Genomic DNA, 15,770 nt, shown 5'->3' on the forward strand with positions numbered 1-15,770 from the left:
TCTGCCAATTGACCTTGCCTATAGGCATTTGTATGATCCACCAACACCAAATGCAACACAACAAAAACCTCTTTTTCTCTGTAAGGTGTTGACAGCTCGCTGCTCATTAGACAGATTTACTTTCAAGGCACCTCCCAGCCGCTGAATTCAAATACTGCTATTAACAAGCAGCAGGAATATTCTCATATCTCAAGCGAGAAACATCCGGATTCATTTTCTCCATTAAAGATATGCTTCAGTCGGCACTATACTGGCTTTTTGCGAGTACAGTACGGCCAACACCTTTGTGCTCTGTACACGATTGCCTCATTCTTTGTCTTTAATCATGTTCTACAATGTTCTGCTATCCCTTTATACAGGGACCTTGAACTGACAGGAATTTCATATCTCGACTTTGCACAATGCTGAGCACACAAGCAAACTTGTCTTCAGGTGACTAAGCTCAGGTATCTTGTCTTGTCTTGTGACACAATACAGCCCCCTTAGAAATTCAAAGAGACAAAACAAGGGTTTGATGCTGCTGCATGCGCTGGGGGCAAAGACATGAGAAGTAGGGTCCATTTTATCCTTGAGAATCAGTTTAAGGGGAAGAGCTGCACAAAGACAAGTTACAGCTTCTGCATCACAATTAGTGACTTTACATGCCCTTCTCACTAGCACAGAGAGACAGAGACAGAGTGAATGAAGGTGTGATAGCAGTGGAGCAAAGTCAGTGTGTGTGTGTGTGTGTGTGTGTGTGAGAACAATACAAATTAAGTAATTACTTAAGAGCCGAGATGATCCACAATTATGGGGTGCAAGTTCTCACCACCATCAGTTTGCAGGTAAATAGAGTGTTTTGTCTGCCACTGGTAATTGCAGACGGAACACTTATCCTTATCCTTTTTTTAGTACTGAAGTAAAATTTTATTACAAAAGGCGTGGCAGCTAACAGCTATAAATTACACGATGTCGGCCTGAACGTCTTGGTGTGTTTGAACACTTTTAAAAGAGGATGCATCATTTCAAGAACATTTGATATTGAAATAAAAGAGTTGAAAATAACTTCTTTCCCCCAGTGGTAACAAAAAGGACATCTGCTGTCTCCGAATAGACACACACAGATACATTAAAAATGACATATTTTTATATTTGGCAGTCTAGCTAATGTCTGCAGATTGGTGATGAGGGGTTTGCAGATGCTAGAGACGGGCTACCTTTGTGTGTCTGCAGTGATAGGCAGTCGTACGATTCAGAAATGATTTACACACATGACAAACATCATGTAGTATATATCTGCAGTGGTGCAAATGCAGAAGTGTGTATTAAAACAACTAATACTGATCAATCTGTGTTTTGCGCATGGACACCTTTTAAAGAACATTTAATGCACCTTTCCTAAAGAATGTGTTTATTGGAATGGAGTTTCCTGAAGGTGCAGATGCCAGGGAGAGGCAGGAAGGCACAGCGGCATGAAAATGACTGCAGCATTCTATAAGTCCAATATTCAGAGATGTAAAACATATTAGTCCACTTCATTAAATCAAACATTGTTGGACATGTGGGGGTGTCATGTTATACCTACAACATTCCTGACCAACGTCATCTCCAAATACATGGAATTTCACCCACGTGCACTTTCTTGCTTTTGTATTGCTGTGTATTTGCTTTAAATTTCTTCGATTTCTTTAACCTGGAGCCAAAAAGCTTTCCAAAACTCAATCTCACATATAACTGAATGCTCATGCTCGACATCATGACATCTACTTAAGTCCTACTTATAGAGCAAAGCTTTAGTTCAGGCAGAGCACTGAAGTTGCGCTTGCATCAGCTGATTGCGATCAGCTGCACCATTCACCATTTCACAATTACTGGATAATTTATTTACATATAGCTTATCTTAGTTTTGTTACTTTACAAAATGAATACAATGCTCTTACTACTCAAAAAAACAATGGTATACTGTAGGTCTCAGTACAATATATATTTCAGTTCAAATGGATTTAATGGCAATGTATAATGAGAGCATCCTGTAAATTGACTCTGAGATGGGGTTACTTCATTATTGTTCCCAAATTCCCACATCACATTGCTTGCGTGTTGTTTAAAAAACAACAACATTTAATTGGGAAAATAATGTCAATTAGGGGGACTAGTGTGTGTGTGTGTGTGTGTGTGTGTGTGTCCCAAAGCTCCAGGCAGATGGAGCCTTAAATGCTAGTCTTGGCAAACATTGACTGAAACTCCAAAAAACAACAAAAAAGGGAAGCAAATATTAAAATTCTTTTGACATCAAAAATGAAATATATTTAAATATGCAAATCAAATCAAGTTTGAGATGTTGATTGAGAGAAACATTCACATTTTCAGACGTTTCGAATCATACACATGCTCACTGGGTTATGGATTGTTGTACCTTTGTTCTGATTCCCATTAAGGATCACTGAATCCCCGCGTCTGCGCTCAATTAAGTTTTCTGTTTACATCCCATTACCTTTCATTCTCCAAAGTTTCCCCACAGAGGCAGAGTGCCACATTGATTCAAAATAATTTGACGGCTGCAACTTCAAAATCACAGCAGGATTGATTACAGGAGCCGAAAGTAAGACAGGAATAATCACAGTGGCGGTGTATTGTTTGAAGAAGGCTGATCTACTGTAGATTGCCTGCATGTCAAATATATGGCTCGTATTGATCCGCCTGCACACCCTGACTTGACAGATCAATTGAAAAAGACGAAAGAGGTGGAGGAGGAGGAGGAAGAGGGGGAGGAAGAGACAGAAGAAGCAGTTCCAAGATGGCAAGACGGGTCGAAGACGGGGTTGGAGACGGGCAATCAAGCGTCTGGACAGCCGAGAAGGCTTTGAAGTAGCCGACTGTAGCGTCAAAACAAGGCCAGATGTCAAACCTTCACCATTGCATCCTTGACAGGTGCGGTGATTTGTGTTTTGTGATTCTCACCCTTTCAATGCCTTTTAGCGAGACCTTCTTTCCCATTTCCCCTTCAGCCAGACTCTCTCTCACGGGAGCGCTGGACGATAACACAAAGCAATCCCTTTCAGAGACATAAGGTCTACCGGCTCTAAGCATTAATTCAAACGAGAAAATGATAACAATTCTCAGGGAACGGCAGGGGAGCTGCTGCTGGATCTATAAATAGATCGAAGTGGTGTAGTCCACGTGCCGAAGCTTTCCTTACTGCACCACTCTTTCACATTCAGTCTGGGGGTATCTCTGTATTTATGCATTTACACAGGGAGCATCTCCTCCTACTCATTTCCTCTTGCTCACTGCGTTGACATTTTGTTTGCTACAAATCTTCATTACCAAAAGGCATAACAAAAATCCTATTATCAGTCTAAATCAATACTCTAAGCTGAGACTCAATCAATCACAGAGGGTATACTGTGTAGCAAAGCCCAGGACAAAGTCAGTGAATTTTCCTGAAGGCAAATAATCCCTTTCATTTAAAACAACAGAAGATTGGTTGTTATGCCTCGGAGGAAGGAAATAATGGTCACAAAATGTACCCTCTTGAGATATCAAGGCAAGAAGGTGGAACAAAAATGAATTTGCCCAAACAATGATTGTCTGCTAACACAGATTGTGGTAGTGATGTTCTCTTTTTTAATAAACAAATGCAGAGAAGTCCAAATGTTCAAGAAGCAGACATTATAATCTGTTCAAAAAGAAAACTGCAGTTGAAAATAGGAAAAGCAAATGTATATTCCTGGCAAATTTTCAGAGAAACGCCTGCCAAGCGCTAACATGGGCTCCGCGGAAGATCATTTATTACCAAACAGACCGACTACGATAGTTGACAGAAAAATCATTGCGCTACGCAAACATAACTGGTTTAGAATGTGTTTTCAAGCTTCAACCCCTTGAGGGTGTAGTGTGAAACAAACATGAAATTATATTATTCATTGCAAACACAACTGTCAGGGTATGCTCGCTAATTCTGAGCAGAACTGAGATGGATTTTGCATTGCAGCATGTACTACTTTTCTCTGATGCACCTTCTTTTTTTTCAAACAGGCTCCTGCATGGCGGCTCAGCTCTGCGATGCCATGTTAACCCAAACATCTGTAGTGTTTATGGAGCTAGTTCACTATTTCAAACTCTATGTAAACTGAAGTGGGTGCCACACCTGCTGGTGTAAATGATAAAAAAAAGAATCTATAAAGACAAAGTGCGCGCCACTCTGCCATGAGGAGAGAGAGGAAGGTACACATTGATTGCCAACGAGAGAGAAAACGTAACCATGTCATCCATCAATGCCTACCAGCCTGTCATCTGTGGAGTTTACTTGAGAAGCAGGGAAAACAGGAGTTATGCCTGCTCTCTCTCTCTGCGGGGTTCCCTTCCACTCGTCTGACTGAGCCTCTGATGGAGAGCAAAAACAGAAGCAATTCGTGGGAACCACAGAACTCGTTCAAACGACCGCCACTGACAGATTCTTAGTCGTCCTGCCCGGCCCGCAGAGGCTCATTCACGTCCTCAAAAACTGCAGAATAAGACAGTCAATGAATCGAGGCGTAAGATTTGGAGCTGTCGAGCGAAAGACAACAAGCAAGCTGTGCAAACACTTCCATCTTAAACTATAAGAGAGGTTTTTAGGTGGCACAAAACGACTCGAATTCATATGAGAAGGGTCAAAAAGAGGCTGACCAATACCAATGACTCAGCGATTATTGTACCAGGAGCCAACATTTCTGGCTTTAAAAACTCATGTTCTGGCTGTAACAAAAGCTCCCCGAGAACCGATTTCTGTGGGACTGAATAACACCTTTCAGTGCAAACAGCATTTGAATGATGCACGCATAGGTTACACTGAGAAAAAGAGAAGAAACAGGCAGGCAGGAGGGTGAGTGCTCGGCGTTCCTACCTGTCTGATGCCGAGTCTGTAGGCGACGATGCGGTCCACAGCGTTGGGGTTCATCTGGGTCCACTGGAGCTTGAAGCCGTAGACTCTGGGCCTGTTCTGCCACAGAGGGCTGTAGGTATCGTAGTAGAACTCTGGAGGGTAGGCCTTGCCTGGAGAGAAAAAGCAGATTCATAAGCTCACTTAGGATGAGAAACAAAATGTCTAAAAATCATATAGTGGAATTTAAGGGCCCCTGCAATTCACGTCTACCTATAAACATCCCAGAACTGAATTAAAGGGCTATTGAAAATAGAGTACAAGTAGTAGTAGTAGTAGTAGTAGTAGTATTGCCTTTCCATAAAGGTACTTGTTCCAGAAATATGTATATAAAAAAAGCAGCAGAGGCTGAGATATCTCTACAGTTGTGTGTCTACATGTACGTGCAGACACCATGTGAGAAAGCATTAAAAGGCCTTCGAAAGCGGGACGATATCACAGCATGTATTATTATTTAGTGAAATTGATGAGAATTCTAACTGTAATCCTTGAACGTTGTCAAGTTATTATTGCCATTATTATTATGATTATTATTATGAGATCTCAATTCTTTGCCTGTATTTGTACCGTTACTGAACAGGCATACCCTGCCCTGCCGCAGTGGTTTCTTTTGCACACTGCAGGCTTTCTTTTATGCCTATTTTCATGTAAAAATGTAAACTCGTAAGTGTTTCATTTGTTAACCCAGTGACACTTCTTTAAAGCCAAAAAAGAACGTCTGAATTAGCATGACAAAGATGTACAGTATCTTTCATCATGTTCTGTTTGTTCTATTTCTATTCACTCTACAGTATAGGATATTCCTCGTTGCTGCTGTGACCCAATTTTCCCCAAAGGATCATTAAAGTTTCATCTCATGTCACGTGACATACTGTCGAGGTCGTTCGCGGCGTTGAATCAAAGCGTGTACCAGATTGTAGTACGTCTCCTCAATGTAGCAAAGTGTCCGTCCCATTCAACATTACACTCAAATGACCTCCTCAGTGAAAATCATTTCATCCAGTTGGAAGCAGACTACCACGGAGATCCTCGAGATGCTTCTCTTTCAATAGCACGCTTTGCTTGGTTGGAATCTGGGAGGATTTATTTTGCGACAGCCGCGGTGGCACGGACTGAATACATCTTTCAAGATTTTTGGCTTTCCAGTCACAGCCTGCAAGCTGATTTTCTGACAGCTGAAGTATGGGAGCTGGCAGAACATTGTACTTTAATCAAGATCTAGAAACAAGCTTACAGGATGACCTTCCAGGCGAAGAATAGTAATTCACCTCAATGTCAGGTTGTTGTGTATGCCCCTCTGCTATTTGGGCTTGTTTATTGAAGGATGACAATACCCAAGGCAGATGATTTTTAATAGCCACGGATAAGACGGTGGAGCAGCCATTGTTAGCTCAAACAAAAGGAGGACTGGGATTTGATGTACCCGAGTGGAGATGCAGCAAGTAGTTGATGTATGTCAGGCAATTGCATAAACCTGTCAAGTTAGTTTATGTCATTGATGAATTATAATAGCATTATTTCCCTAAACATGTTAGTAGTCTCCTGAGGATCTTCCTGTAGACTCCTTTGTGTGAACAGATCCTTGAGCCATTTAGTTTTCTTTGATTTTAATTTGACTTATGACACTCAGGGGAGGAAATAAACTGTGACTCGGGAGTTTGTGAAGGTTCTGAGTTCAAAGGATTATCTGTCTGGTTGCAGTTCCCTGCACGGTAACACCGACGCTGGTGGCTCTTGATCTGGATCTTAATATTGCAAATAACGGACGTTTTCTGGACACATTATATGAATGATAAGAGGCCGTCACCGCAATTAGTGGATTTGCTTGTAAGAACAAAGTAAATCCCTACAAATGCTTCTTGTAGAGTTCAACTTTGGTGAATTCTGAAATTTGTGCCTTTGTTGACGAATAGCAAAGCGTCTTGACGGTGCTGAAATTTAAGAGCAGAGCCGGACAAAATGGAGGAAGCACATTTTATCGTGGCAGTTGCGCTGCAGCGTCGGCATTTCCATAGCAAAGGCGAGGTTTGCAAGCTGTTATGGAACAGGCATCAATGGTGCAAATGTGCCCTTTGAATAAAATGAGTGGACTTTTTGTGCTGTTAGTGACTGAGTTAGCTGAGTCAGCAAGATAGTTATTAAGCTCGCAAACTCAGAGAGGTCTCTGAGCCTCTTTCTGATGCGACCAGACTGGTGATATTCTCTGTTTTTCTTAAACAAACTAAATCCCATGAAAAGACCAAAACCAACAATTAATTGACCCAACTATCTGTATAGCTAAAGCCTGTCAGCGTATTCCCCTGTGCCATAGACCTCCATTGTTGCTCAAAAACACATCAATGAGACACTGCATTACAATGAACATGAGCATTGTTTGTTTCCACCCTGCTGTCATAAATACTCACTAACACACCAGAAGTGTATTAATCAACAGCTGAATATATTTTCCCAACAAATCCTAAATAGTGCTGTTTGAGTAACATTTGCAAAAAACAAATGCAGTGCCCAGAAGTTTGAGGAAATGTCTTCAGCAGGAATGAATGAGCTTGTGGCTGAGAGCCACAACAGGGCAGCAAAGTCACAGTATTGAGAGGCGGACAAACACACGGGCTGTATGGACAGTAGGACAAATACAGAATAACGCCAGCCTTAAATGTTAAAGCAGAATTCATCTGGCGTTAGAAGAGAAGAATCCGTGCTGGTTGAAGTGTTCACTCAGCTGTATAATCATGCAACATTAGCAGTAACTGATGCAAAATGACGAGAGTATGCATCTTCTTGAGATGAATTCCACGACGAGGAAAACAATATGGGGCAAACATGCTGAATAGTTAAGTAGGAGAAAACATAATCCACAACACACGGGCATGTTTCATAATTCCTTTGAGTGCCTTTTATCCAAGTTAAGTAGTAAACGCTTGCACTTCATATTTAATTATTCGCATTTAAACAAATCAAAAGCAGCGAGGTGCCTTGGTAAGAGTTTCGGTCAGGCTCTGACTGGTTTGATCAATTCTCATAACAATAAGTCAAAAAAAATCAACTCCGAGGGTATTTTGTTCTGCATTTTAGAAAATAAATCAGTTTAATGATTCTTTGGGCAGCACACTGGTGATCACTTTGCCTTTACATGGATAAAGCTGTTAAAAATACCATATCATAATCCGAGGGAAAGGAACACTCATTTATCAGCCAGATGAAATCATTTAGAGAGAAATTACTGCTGTAATGTATATTTTTTAATGTTTTTATGTTGAAGAAATGCATCTCACAAGGTTGAGACGTCTACTGCAAGTTGAAGCTTTCTGTTTTGTAGCTATAGATGCTATAAAACAAACTATCTCTATATGGCTCACTGAAATGCTAGAAAAACATATTTTCCAACAACAAAAAGCAAGGATAATTACTGAGCGCTCTCCACTTGGCAGCGTTTCACTGTATAGAGCCAGCTGTGTTTACAGCACACTGTACAGTATATGTTACATAAGCCAGCCAGGCAAGTACCGTCAGCTTTCTTCATGCAGTTTATTCTGTATAATAAGGCTGATAGTGAAAGGCTGCTCTTCGCAGTGGAGCAAAGGCACAAAAGGTTAATTAAACTGACTCATATCATTGTATGTTTTCATCATATCTCTTTAAAGATTCCCAGGCAGACTCTGCTTCAGGAACACATGACTGAAAGGATTGCATTCATTCCCTTTATTCATTTAGCCAAAGGGTCTTGTACTAATCTACAACATCAATTGGCTTTTGAGGAGAAACCTTTTAGAAGTAATGTTCTGGGAGCACAGTTACAAGAATAGCAGAGACATTGTCACAAACTTAAACCAATTGTGGCCTTTTACTCAAAACATACAATCTAATGTAATGAAGGCCCTCAATCATAACACATTACTAGTGGCGAAGCACATTACCTAACCCTCTTACACCACTTGAAACCGATAACCCTGGGTGGGAGACATCAAACACGAAGTACGGACGGCTTAATTGATTTATTTTTTAAATCCTGTTCATAGCAGCAGACCAATGCAATGATTCATAGCAGCTCAGTAAAAAGCCTTCAGGCAAGACGTTGACCTTGTTTGCAGACTTCCTTTTCATTTTTTAAGGGTATATGAACATACCTTCCTCTACATGAAAACAACACCATATGCTAAGCGGTGCTATATGGTGCAGGGCTGATGTGTGATGTAGGCTTTTGTGGCAGAAATGACGCTTACATATGGATGAACAGCTGGCCGAGACCAACCCAACACCACTGCATGAATAGCTAACTGACTATAGGGAAAAGACATTAGAGACATTAAAAGACTTGGTGGTAATTGCCTGGTTGTGTCCTTCTGGGATAGAAAGTGAAATCTCTCTGTGGCTATTATTTTTTTTTTAAGGGAAATGGCATTGAACTTGAAATGAGTCACTTCCCCCCTGACTATTCAGCTTATTCTTCCTCAACTTCCTCCCTCCTCTCCTAATCCACTTGAACAAAAAAAAAAAAAAAAAACAGCCAGAAAGATTTCTATTCGTCGATCGTATTCACTGGGATTACATCTTGTTTGTCGTGACCCACTGTGACTTCTGTTTCAATCCTTCTCGGTGAATATCAATGGGAGGCTGCTCTAATGACTAACCTTGTGGTATCGATGTAAAAGAAAAAAAAATAGGTCAGAAAATAAAAATAGGAAGAAGAAGGGAGAAAGACGGCCGAACAGATTCCGTCCGTCCTCGTAAAGACGGTCATCATACAGGATCTATCAATGTCCGTGTGTCTCTGTGAGCCGCGGAAAGTATTCAACATCGTCCACCATCTACAGCCGGGGCGAAGTTCGACTCAGGTGAACGCGGCACAGACTATAAAGGCAGATAGCTGAGTTAGTAAAAAACATGTCTGGAACTCGCAATTGTTCATCGGAGACCAACACTGATAAGGTTTATAAACCCCTGAGATGAAGAAACATGCAGGTTTGAAGGTAAAATCAATTCAGTTTTTTTCTTTTGCTTGAAGATATGAAAAATGATACACACACACACACACACACACACACGCGCACACACGCACACGCACACACGCACACGCACACACACGCACACGCTAAAAAAGGTCAGATTGTACTACTAGATTGAAGCTCAAAAAAGTCCAAGAGGCCTATTTAAAACACACCTCAAAGAGCCGACAAATAAATCAAGATGACAAAATCATTACTCTTAACAGATGATGGATCAAATAATCAAATAGACGAATGTAGAACAGAAACAAGATAGTGAATGTGTGTGTGTGTGTGTTAGTCACAGTACAATAAATTCAATTCTAAAACATGAAACATATGCAGATAACTCATTGCAGCCAACTTTGGGAACCATGTTCCACAATGTGATTTCTGCATCATTAGGAACAATGGCTACAATAAAAAGAGAAACTGGGACCAGATGAGCACATCATAGAGCACAATCTGAATTCATTTCATGAGCAAACTCGCAATATCCAAACAATGACTCTCTGAACATCGTCCCTGAGAATTTACTTGTTCTTCTCTTGTAATTCATGACAGACTGCCAAAAAGAGGACTTAAATGTGGGGAAAATTAGGAACCTTTGTGATTTTCCAGCAAAACTGCAAGACACATTGTTTGGGGGACTGTTCAATGAAAGGAGGGAGAAGTGTAGACTCGCTATGCAGAATTTGTTTCATTATAAATTTTGGTTTTGAACTGATTAGAGAAATGCACCGCCTTAAAGGGACACTTCACTGATTTTACACATGCAGTTCAGTTTACTTGTCATGGTTGGTCCTACTCAGCTTCAGTGGTCGATCTAGAGAAATATTCAGGGCTGGGAAGAGGGTGGTATGGAGACCTTAAGGAGTGGCCTAACTCCGTTAGCTTTAAATGTAGCCAGAACATATTCAGTAATTACATGTGTTTTTATTGGTCTTTATTTATTTTATAATACATCTAAATGAATGCAATACATTTGACAGTCTAAGGTACTAAGCTTTGAATGAACTGTAACTTCATTCTTGACTTGGCTTTTGTTTGGGGCTTGGAGCAAGTGATTTTTGTGCCTGGGTGCTTATGTATGATGCACTGATGACTGATCTAAAATGTGGATGTTTGTCTGCAAATGAGTAGTTTCAGAGATGTTGGCAACTGCAGACACCAGTGAATATTTGTGTTTATTCAGGTTTAATCCGTCCCTCACACAATCAAACAGGAGTTACTATTAGGCCTACTAAACAAAACACGCTTCAACAAAACAACCGGCCACTGCTGTCCAACTGGGCCCATTCTGTATTTTCTACTAGTGGGAGTTGGCAACCCTACACACACATTCAGCAGGAAAAAAAAAATCCATCTGCAGTTGTTGTGTGCGACCAGGAGAGACTGCACAGAAAGCTACCGGTGTTGTTGCCGACTGCATGGCACGGACAGCTAGCGGCAGTTGATTGGTGTGTTACCAAAGTCCTCTCGCGACTCCTTGTACCAAACTGTGGAGTGTAGGGGTGCTCTTGTTGCATTCGATTGCACTCGGACATCAGAGTTTTGCTCTATCGCCGAAGCAACAACTTTTCATGAATATACATTTTTAATTAGATTATCCAAATGATGATGTTATCAGGGTTATCACAGCTTGGGCTTGAAAACCTGCGGTGTATACCGGAGGTTTGAAAGAAGTGTTAGAAGATAGAGCGGGTCTAGTGAAGGATACTTTTGAGTTGCATTGTGGGAGATGTAGGACCCAAGGTTTTAAGAGTGTTGCTCATACTTTGGGCTAAAAGTATCTCAGTCTCTGCCGCTTCCATTTTGAAAGAACCCCTTTTTAAAAAATCTGTTTCTTGCAAGTCCCCCGACTTTATGAAGCTCAGTAATAAATTGACAGAATATAACTTTACATTTTTAAGTCTGTGCATTTTGTGACTTGGGTTTTACCCCATTACCGCTTCATCAGTACACATTTGCAGCCGGAGGGCCGGATGTACAGTAAATGCAGACTAGTGCATAAATCATCAGCTGCATCGGACGGGAATGAAGTCAGAGTCAAAGAAAAGCAGCGTGAAGTCTCAACGGTGAAATACTTCTTTTCTTTATCTTCCAAATCTAACTCTTCAGGAGAGCAGGATTCCAGCATTTGCTAAAAAGTCAGGGTTCCCATGACAGAGAGCCTGAGCCAAAGCTCAGTGGTACACATTACATCCCTCTGAGGGGTCTCTCCCCTGGCACAATTTAATGGCCAACTTCGCTATTACAGCCGACTCGCTGTTTCCACAGATGTCCCAATGACTTGGCACATGGGCATCCATGCACATGCACACACTCTCCCCTGGCACAATACACTTTTTGAGGCGTCAACGTTTACATAAGCCAAAGAATGGCCTCACGTCTGGTGAGTTTGCATGTTTCCGTCGGCGAGGCAATGTGTACGTAGTGCGTAGTATGTTGACTGGATCGGTGATGTAAAATCGAGCCACTGTATCCTCAGGCCAAAGCTCCTCACTGATGTGTATATTACACATCAACACAGCGCAATAGGAAGTCAGGCAGAGAGCGGCGAGGGAACATCCAGGTGTACCTTTCTTCACTCGGTAAAGTGAGCAACCCAAGATACTACCTAACTGCATGAGCCATAACAAATATTTAATGAGCTTCATCTTGAGATGGGCTCACAAGTCTTAGAGGAGTCGATGTTCTCTCCAGTAGATTATTTATTCCAGCCACACTACAGAAGAGTGTTGATCACATTTTGTGGCTATTGAATTTCAGGATGAAATTTTAAAACAAATCTTTAAGGATTAGAGCTTGAGTTAAGGGAATGGGGCCCGCCAGATTTCATGGATGATGGGAGGAACAAAAGTGGATTTTCTGCACCATGCTCCCGCACTCAGGGGGTTACTAAAAGAGCCTCCATACCTTTGGCAACCACTGAGTCCAGATGGTGAGAATCTGGAGCATTGGGCGGGAAGAATGGAGCGGTGGTGGGGGAGAAAGGGAAGGAGGGATGGAGGATGAAAGGGAAGGAAGGGTATTGCAGGTAAGAAGAGGGAGGGAGGGGACATGAGAGCAAGAACAGGCGAAACCCCAGCCCTGTTGAGAAAAACAACTGGCTGGAGGGGACTATCTGCTTCTGTCTCACCTCTCTACCAGGGAGGACTGATTTATGACATGCAGTGGGGGAGGAAAGGGAGGGGAAAAAGAGAGAAAGAAACTGCGAGAGAAGAGATAGAAAAATGCGGCAGGAAAGGTACGATTAGAAGATGGCAATAGATGGAGAGAAACAGACAGTACCTAAGAAGAGAGCAACCTAAATGGCAGAGGATCAAAGTGACAAATACTCCTCCTGTGACCCTGCAGCTCGGGTCTCTAATGGGAGGTCTGGGAGATTGAAACCTTGGCCGGAGTTCCTGCGGTCACTCAACGTGGCCAAACTAATTTGGTCCTGTCATAACAACAACAGGCAATCTAATGAAAAATAGCAGAAAGTAAGTGTGTATTATCTGAAAGAACAGGTTTACTGCGTGGGAAAGAGAGCGAGCCGACATGATTGACATGTCTTGTTCAAACTGACAATCTATTATCATCTTTTCTTTCACTCTTCTCTTAAATTAATTGTCTATCCCACACGGAGACATCTGTGCCACTAAAACACAGCATGACAAGGATTGTTATATGTTTGAGGAGCCAATTTCAGCTGTCCAAAAAGTTCAAGATGAACAATTGAACTATCAACTGGAGGGCATACTGACGGAGTTACTGTAATATTGGTTTGTGTTTGATCATGTAACATTAAATCATTGAACAGCATCTGTGCTATTGCAGCTTAGCAACTGTGACTAGGCACAAACTAACTAGGTAACTTTGGATTTCGCCACATGTTCAAGCGGTGTACGTGGTGCTGTAGTAAGAGCTATACTTTGCATTTAAAGAGTTTGGAGTGTAGTGTTTTCCAAAATAAAAAAACAAAAGTAATGCAAGAAAGTGTCACATATATAAGAAGCGGATGAAGTTGCCATGACGTCACCCATTGGTTTGGGGACTGCCGTGGTGAAACCTCAAGTTAGGCATTTTGGCCGTCGCCATCTTGGTTTTTTGGACGTTGCCAGCTTGGTTCTTGCCTGTCAAAAACACGAACAACACCTAGACCAGACAACGCCTGTGGGTAAAATCAGCCGGTAAAATCAGCTGCTTTTGTCTACCTTTGTCTGGATTCAGGGGCTCATTGTTAAAAAAAAATGACAAAAGCACTCTTTACCTGTAACCTGGAAGGTGCATTTGCCTGCTCCCGCCTCGTTGATGACATTGCAGGTGTACTCCCCCCAGCCGTCTCGATTCAGGCTGCGGATGGTGTACTCCGTCTCGTCTCTTTGGGCGTCAAAAGCTCCGGCGTGGAGCAGCCGGTTTGATAGGAGCCACTCGAATCGCAGCACACGGGAAGGGTGGGCTCGCAGCACCCTGCAGGTCATCACCACAGGCCTCCCAAGGCCCTGACGCATCTCCATGTAAACCGGCTCCACCGTCGGAGGGTCTGAGTGGGAGACAGAAGGACTCAGATGAGTTCAGCCAACGTTTCACAGGGACTGAAAAGGATAGTGCAAGTTAGTACAGTGGAAATATGAAGAAATACGAAAAAGAGGGTAAAGACAGAACAGAAGCTATCCGGGTGAGGGCCCTCCTGGTCAGATAGGTTGTCTCTGACTTCCAGAGATATTTAGAGAGAAAAAATATCTGGAAGACAGAAAAGACAGTCGGAATAGTTAGGTATGAGATGTAGAAAAACAAACAATACAAGGACATATTACAGAAGTGTGGAAAAAGGAAAATGGCTCTGAGCAATGTTCCCGAAGCTCGCCGAAGACCTAAGAAGCACATAACTGGAGAGAAAACAGAAGCTTTTTCAACGACAACCAACAAATCATGCACTGACAGGAAGGAAGAGAAATACTTTAGAGGACAGTCGACTATTTTGACATGAATGGGAGCGGTGAGCCAGAGGAGGAAAAAGGTGAGATTGAAACTCTAAACAATCACCACTGCAAAGTCAAAATGCCTCAGCAATAAATGAACAACATCAAGTGAAAACAATCGTGGGGGGAGCTGCAATGGGTGCAGGGAGATCAATTTTGCATGAAAACTGGAACAATGTTCTGAATGAAATCAGTCACGCTTCACGGAAAATTGGTAACAGGATGATGAAGTGCCCCTCCAGCTCTCAAAATGGAAAATTAATAACTTATTTGAGTATCTGACAGGCTTCACCTCGTCCCCCACACAGACAACCGGGTGGTGAATTATTTAGCCAGGCTACACAGAGAAAAGTGAAGGGGCTGAATATGACCTCGAAGCAACCCGGACCCTTCCTCTGCAAGGTACAATATGCACGATTCTATATTTAGGCTCACGTTCAATGTGTGTTAGATTATGTGCACGGCAACAAAACGCGTGTGTTTGTGAGGACAAAACAGTAGAAAGTGCTTGTGTGTGCCAGCACCGAAATGGTTATGAATAATTTCCCCATCTTAAGCATCTTTGCTCTTGATATGCCCATACAGATGCTTGACAAAAGTCACGGCGGGGTTTGAAAAACAACAGTGAATGCTGAGGGGAAGAGACAGAATGACACAAAGCCCCTTAATTGCCTGACATTTGCATATTCCCCGACTCATTAAAGGAGAGGCCAGGGCCGGGCATGGTACTTTTAAAAAAAGTAATATGTTACAGATCACTGATTACCTGATTGAAACTGTAATCTGCAACATAATTCCCTACATTATTCACACACGGTAATATAATCTAATTACTGAGCCTTGCGACCTTGATAGGATATGCAATTAAAGGAACAGTTTATTAAGATTTACATCGTGTCATTTGATAATACTATT

At 41.9% G+C, this 15,770-nt stretch overlaps 1 protein-coding gene across 1 annotated transcript in view; it reads right to left on the reverse strand.

Annotated features, from left to right (window-relative positions):
* The window catches only part of LOC142942177 (MAM domain-containing glycosylphosphatidylinositol anchor protein 2), a 153,440-nt gene that overhangs the window by 24,009 nt on the left and 113,661 nt on the right, over positions 1–15,770 (reverse strand). Inside the window, exons 10-11 of the mRNA XM_076084400.1 lie at positions 14,144–14,416; positions 4,868–5,016 (exon numbers count right to left, since the gene is read on the reverse strand). Coding sequence (XP_075940515.1) covers positions 4,868–5,016; positions 14,144–14,416 — 422 coding nt within the window. The remainder of the gene's footprint in view (positions 1–4,867; positions 5,017–14,143; positions 14,417–15,770) is intronic.

This window comes from Anarhichas minor, unplaced genomic scaffold (genome assembly GCF_050575085.1).
Source record: "Anarhichas minor isolate MPS153535 unplaced genomic scaffold, ASM5057508v1 ptg000136l, whole genome shotgun sequence".
NCBI lineage: Eukaryota > Metazoa > Chordata > Actinopteri > Perciformes > Anarhichadidae > Anarhichas > Anarhichas minor.